This window comes from Metarhizium robertsii, assembly GCF_000187425.2.
Source record: "Metarhizium robertsii ARSEF 23 chromosome Unknown MAA_Scf_8, whole genome shotgun sequence".
Lineage (NCBI taxonomy): Eukaryota > Fungi > Ascomycota > Sordariomycetes > Hypocreales > Clavicipitaceae > Metarhizium > Metarhizium robertsii.
This window is the reverse complement of record NW_011942226.1, coordinates 178,365-185,092: the sequence shown is the minus strand read 5'-3', so window position 1 is coordinate 185,092 and position 6,728 is coordinate 178,365. Positions and strand designations below refer to the sequence as shown.

Genomic DNA, 6,728 nt, shown 5'->3' with positions numbered 1-6,728 from the left:
TCCCAGCAACCTCTGCCTTCCCCTTCCATACGACATAGCCACGCCTACCGTGACCCCCACGGTAGGGCTTTTTACGCAAGCTCGGCCATCCTGGCCTTCGCTCATAGATTCGCCTGGGTTCCCAGTTCTTTTATGAACATTCCCGCCAGGTCTTTCGATTTAGTTCAGCCCAAGGTGCTCTAGAGAGGTGCGCGTCCACTGAGGTCTAGCCCCTGCAGTGGATTTTGCCCGACAGCTTTATCCATAGCTAGATGAATTCAACACAAGCAAGGACAACATCATGATCACCAGCGCGTAGCCGTTTGTGCCTGTGATAATTATCACGCCGATAGGAGCCTTGCGCTTCCAACAGGGCCTGTCATGGAACAAATGGTGACGAGATTGGCTTGCTAGTGGTGAGACGATTATCTGTGGGGGCTTGGGGTGTCAGGTACCAAACGAACCCAGATCGTCAACTAGCCAGTGTGTAGTGTCGTGACCCTTTAGGGACTTCCCTGCGTGCGGAATAAAATCCATCCATCCATCCATCTGTAAAGGGTCCCACGCAAATTGCAGCCAAGGCTACGTGCATGGAGGAAGCGCTACACAACCGCTTGAGGACATCTCATCGTCAGTGTTCAGACATTGGATCATAACCGAGCGTCGCGCGACCAACCAGTAATATATCCTGTCCAGGATCTGCCACTCTTCTGCCACCCTCGGTAGAGGGTGCCAGTGGCGCTCCTGGGAATTTCGCAGTGGCACCTTGTCTTCTCCGATGTCCAACATGCAACACCTTCACCTGCCATCCTGCGCTCTGCTTTGACATAAGACCGACCATACAGTACACTACCTTACATTAGTCTTGGTATTGACACAAGACACCCTTGTGTCAGGCTTACTGGTGCCGACTCACGCTGTTGGCTGTACAAGATTCCCATTTATCACACGCCATTTCACCACCATGACACAATCATCGTCAGCAGAGCCAATCAAACTCTCTTCTTCCGCCAAGCGTAAGGGTAAGCAATCTTCTTTCCTTTGACGATCAACTCATCACATGAAAAGCCACCGTTGTACCTAACATATCTTCCTCCGATAGGCATTCGAAACGTTTATACTTTGACGCCCTCACAACTTGCTCGCAAGCGAGCCACCGACAGAGAGGCTCAGCGAGCTATCCGTGCCAGAACTAAAGAGCACATTGAGCGCCTTGAAAGAGAAATTGAAGATCTCCGAGTCAGCCACGTCAGTGACAAGACTGTCCAAGAACTTTTGCGTCGGAACAAGGCTCTCAATGATGAACTTTGCCAGCTCAGGCGGTCCATGGGAATATTCATGACATTGTCGCCTCACTCGACCTCGGCCCCCGCTATTGAACATGCTGGAGCTTTCCTTGCGTCACCATCGCAACAACCGCCAGCCCCGTGCCAATCAGCCTGCAACCAGGACAACTACAGCGCTGTCCAAATTCCTAAAATGTCCCTTCTCCCATATGGACGAGCTTATTACATCCCAAATTACAATCAAACTACTCCGCACTCCGTGCCCATGCCCAACTGCGAGGCCTGGACATCCGCTATCCCTTCCAGCGTCCCCAGCCTGTCGCCTTCAGTCAATACCGATGTGTGCAGGCTAGGAAGCCGCTACATTTCCACTAGCGTGCATACCTCCCTAATGAGCACTAACGGCATCAGCCTCCTGGCCAGCAATGAGGTCAAGATGGAGTTTGAGGGCATGCACAATATGATGGCTGCCCAATGTGATATACAGCAGACCCAGCGACAGCGAAATCAGGATTGGAACATGTACGTTGATGATGTGTGCCAGCTAGGAAACATAACACAGCACGGCCTGAGTTTGTCCAACGCCCCTCGACTTACTCCGCCCACAAAGCAAGACTGAGCTGGATAAAAAGAGAAAAGACGAGAGGTCTCTTACGATAACACAGCACTAATTCATCACTTCCGCGAAATTAATCCCCCAAAGCCACCCGCCAAGCGATGAGACGCAAGGCCCGACGGTGAACACTGGTTCCCCCGCCGAGGAGCTGTAAAGCCTGGACCCCATCGAAGACCGTATCCAAGAGGGAGTTCAAAGCAGCACCTGTCCGATGGGGAGATGTCTAGGAGATCACACAGCAAGGGTTAGAAATACGAATACGTGAAATGAGTAATATCAAGGGCTATCTTGGATGAGGCGGCAATGATGCAAGCAAGGCTCTGGTGCAGCAACGCGTAGGTTAAAACTGGGTTCATTTGAGAAGCCAATACCTGATGCGATATGTTGTGTAAAATGGTCTTTTTATATTTTGTGTGTAAGCGGATAGTCACAGATGGGCGAGTCGGCTGTTTGTTTTACAGCAGGGTGTGTTTGCTGAACTACGAGCAAGGTGACGAAGAAAACGGAACGGGTGGTACAATGTGTATCCTACTCGTTCTTGGGAAGCGATACACGGGCATGACTCCTATCCGGGCATGACTTTTGCTACTTGTAATTGGTCGTCATTTTTCCCGTTAACAGACCTTGGATGCTACTGCCTCCATCTTGAGAGTACCACGCGATGCATATCGCAGTTCCCCATATGTGTGAGTTTGTAAGCCGGTGCATCCATCCATTCCCAGTTCTGCGTAGTTAACTGCAGCACATCTGCTATTGGGATGTAACTGTCGGTTCGCAGGCGGTAATCACTAGCTACTGCAGTAGTCATATGATCATTGTTCTTCTTGTTCTTGTTTTTTTCTAGAGCTTGAAGCTATCACTAGGAAAGGAGGTGCTGCAATCTTAGTCACGTGCACCTCTACAGGGGAAGGTGTTGTTAGGGGCAACTAGGCTTGAGCCCGTAAGCGATTTACATCGCGACAGTAACCCTTGTATGCCAAATGTTGCCGAATGCGATCTTGAGTCATCCAAGGCAGACGACTCTAGAAGTAATCTGTGGTCGAGCCCAGGTCAGGCTCACTGGTGTCGGGTAAATTCCTTCAGACAAGAGGACAATCTGTCCGAATTAGCACGAGACGGCCAGGCCATTATTTCGGCACCCTGCATGGCTGACTATTGCTTAAACTTTGTAAATGTCAAGTGATGCAGGCGGTGACTGTTCGTGATAGAAGACTGCCGAGCGTATGCATTAGTGATTTGTGGCTGCGGCATTCAGTGTTTCTCCGTGTGGGATGTAGCGAAGTCTGATTAAAGTGGGAGCAGCCAAGAGGACTCGCCTCAAGAAACGGGAACGGACATTCTCGACGGGGACAACAATTGGCCAATCGGAACTTGGGATTAGCGACCAATTCTCCCTTTCGGGTAGTTTGGCAAAAACGGACAGGTCACCTGCCACTTGGTCCAGGTGACCTTTCCATTTTTGCCAAAACTACCCGAAAGGGAATATTAGCCCTTGTGTCCAGTTACGATTGGCCAACTGTCAGCCCCGTCGAGGATGCCGAGTTCCTTTCTTGAGATGAGCATCCTTGGCTGCGCCCACTCTAATTAGACTTCGTGTCAAACATTATAAGTGGGACGGATTACTCCAAAAGGAGAACGCTTTTTTTTGTGAGACACTTCGCCACGTCTCATATGAAGAAACACCGAATCCCACAGCTATAAGTCGCAACATGCATGAGCTTGGCAGCCTTCCATCATGAACAGTCACTGCCTGCATCACTAAGCTTTTATCAAGTTTAGGCAACAAGTCAGACATATGGGGTTGCTGAAATTACGACTGCTGGTGCCCGACCTACCATTTTGTTAGGGAATTTGACCCCTGACCCTCTTATTGTAGCTAGAATATAGGCTACTATTAGAACTGCTGGAAAATTTCAGTAGGCCTACACTTTTGCTCTTTATAGCACAACACTTATAAACAGCTCTCAAGAGATTTTGCTTGGACGACAGCACCGAAGACTCCACTTCAGGGCCTTCAACTCATCTATGCATTTCATGCAAGACTCTTGACCCCAGATTCTAAACTCATTTTGCTTGCCAAATTCCCCACACTCCCTCTACGGCTGTGTGCATTCAAATGTAGCTCCCACGGATTGCCTCCGCTACCAAGATTTTGGACCAGTTAATGGGGACCTTCCGACGTCGGGTCTCTTCTTTGATGCAATGCCTGGCCTCTCCTCTGGTTGTTCTGCATCTCAGCGATCCTAGCTAATCTCGTTGTTTCCTTAAGAAGAATGGCATTTCTGATTCCCTGGACGGAAGAGTAGATCTCGCATGACATAGCTACCCTTCTTCACCGTCACATACTTAGATTGGTACAACCAAGTCCCGCATGTCTTTTGATGAGGTATGCCCGAGTCATTGTGTAGTTTCGTGTTTATTGTCACACCTGTAGGTGCCGAAACGACCAAGCAAATGCGCCCCACTTCATCGCCCATCGCATCCATGCTGCTCTGACAGAGTATCCTTCCAATCAACTCTTCCAACCGGCTGGCCGATTCAGTTGGTAAATCGGCTGTTCCAACCAACCAATCTGTCAGATATAACTATGAATAACCAAGCTCATAAAGATACAATATATTTGTGTGAGTAGCGCAGTGGTCACTCTGACAGATACCTTGAGGTACACTGGAAAGAAGAATGGGCGGCGACTGCTGTCGAGCAAAATCCACTGAGGGGCTAGACCTCAGTGGACGCGCACCTCTCTAGAGCACCTTGGGCTGATCTAAATCGAAAGACCTGGCGGGAATGTTCATAAAAGAACTGGGAACCCAGGCGAATCTATGAGCGAAGGCCAGGATGGCCGAGCTTGCATAAAAAGCCCTACCGTGGGGGTCACGGTAGGCGTCGCTTGTCGTATAGTTGGGGAATGCAGGAGTTGCTGGGAACCGCTATACTGATAATTAATAACAATCAATGGCCGAAATCAGCAGAGCCTCTGAAATCTAGGCTGAAGCTGGTTACGCGGTCATCTTTGCCACCCAGGTGGCAATGGTAGTCGTAATACTGCTGCCTAAAGGCAGCAGTATTCCAAAGGTGTTAAGGATCTGGGGTTCCCTCGGTGGAGGAAAGAAGGTAGAGACAGAGGAACAATGTCATGAATGAATTTACAAGAATTGGAACGTCTCTCAATGACTATAGCTAATACACGTCTCAAAACGCGACAACTGCCATTGGCTGTGCGCGAATAATCTAGGAGGAGTAATACAAGACCACCCACGACCAGGAAATCGCTGTGTTGGCCCAACCGCCGGCCGAAGCGGTTGGCTTGCGTCACAGACAGCCGAACGGGCTCGACCGGCTTCTGGATGAGATGGTGGTGTCTGAGGGCATAACGAGAGATGTGGATGACTTCGAACATTTTATCCGTGCCAAGCCGATGAAGATTGAGATTTGCCCTCTGTTCTGGCGGTGCCAAGGAGAACAACAAATGGGCATACCGCGTCTTCGTCGGATGACCATCAATATTCTATCCGTTACCCCCGGCCCAGCGGATCATGTAGCTATATCTCAACGACGTTTATAAAATACTACGTCACACCTTGCACTTTAGAGCAGTGGTGCAAGGCGTACAATCAGCCGAGGCTGCAAGTCTGCGGTCAAGGTAAGGCAGTCACCAAAAAATAAAGCATCTACAGACTACTATCATACATTCGCTACGTCATCTACACCTTAGTAGTATCAAGTGGAGTTACGTAGCCGGGTAGCCCCGTGGACTTTCTTATACGGATTCTGAGTGAGAACCTGCCAGCTCCTAAGCCTTTGGTCCCTCATTTTCATCTTGGTGCCCTTCCGGGGGGGATGTGTATGTCAGATGATTGCGTCAAACGGGGCATCCAGCATCAAACCATGCAGCGTTTTTACACGGGAGACAGCCACATAGCTTAAACCTGTCTGAAAGTCACGGCAGGACAGATCTGTCACGATCTTGTCTCCAGTGATGCTCTGCGACTATGAACTGTAATGGCATAGCATACGATCAGGGGAAGCTGAGTGCGAGTGCAGAGAGTGGCTCCAATGAAGAAGTCCCTGACTACTGGCAGAATCGGGACGATCTTCCTACCATCCGCGATGGTCAGGAATGCCGGTCCGGTATATTTGTCAAACTCCATCATGATCACTGTTAGAAATACGGTGGCTCAATGTCACAGCGAGATATATATATATATTTCTGAAGGTAAAAAATTAAGTTGATTGCTGTTTTTGCATACTAGAAGCATATCATTATTTATTACTTCCAGAATGCTGCTGCCTGCAAGGCAGCATCATACTGAATGGTGGATGGCTGCACACAGTGCGATTTGACGCCACAAATCTGACACGAAGTTAATTAAAGTGGTAGCAGCCAAGAGTGCTCGTCTTAAGAAACGGAAACCGGGGCGGCCGATAGACCAATCGGGACTCGGGGATAGCGGCTACTTCTCCCTTTCGGGTGGTTTTGACAAAACCGGAAAGGTCATCTGCGACTAGTACCTTAAGCCCTTGTAAGGTTTAAACAGTATTTCAGCCTTGCAGGGGTGCTGAATCGTGCCCGTCCCATTTCTTTATTAGGGGATTTTGAAACATCATGAGATTTCGCTTAGGCGACAGCACCTAATACTCCAGTTCAGGGCCTTCAATCATCTACACATTCATGCTTTATTGCACAATTTGCAATGGGCATGACCTCAAACTCTAGATTTATTTTTGCTTGCTCAGTTCTCCACACTTCTTTCGTGGTTGTTCGCATGCAAAAACGAACTCCCACGGATTGCCTCTGCTACCAAGATTCTGGACCTGTGAGTGGGTGTCACAGCACCATCACGACT

The 6,728-nt window shown here is 49.2% G+C and overlaps 2 protein-coding genes across 2 annotated transcripts in view; one reads left to right on the top strand and one right to left on the bottom strand.

Annotated features, from left to right (window-relative positions):
* Positions 1–943: 943 nt before the first annotated feature.
* MAA_00897 (bZIP transcription factor) lies at positions 944–1,884 on the top strand (the record flags this gene model as incomplete). Its single annotated transcript, XM_007818895.1, has 2 exons — positions 944–1,001; positions 1,082–1,884. The coding sequence occupies 2 exons, from the start codon at positions 944–946 to the stop codon at positions 1,882–1,884; spliced, it is 861 nt and encodes a 286-aa protein (XP_007817086.1).
* Positions 1,885–6,614: 4,730 nt separating this feature from the next.
* MAA_00896 (uncharacterized protein) overlaps positions 6,615–6,728 on the bottom strand; it is a gene marked incomplete at both ends in the record, with an annotated part of 2,270 nt that continues 2,156 nt past the window's right edge. The window contains one exon of the mRNA XM_007818894.2: positions 6,615–6,696. Coding sequence (XP_007817085.2) covers positions 6,615–6,696 — 82 coding nt within the window. The remainder of the gene's footprint in view (positions 6,697–6,728) is intronic.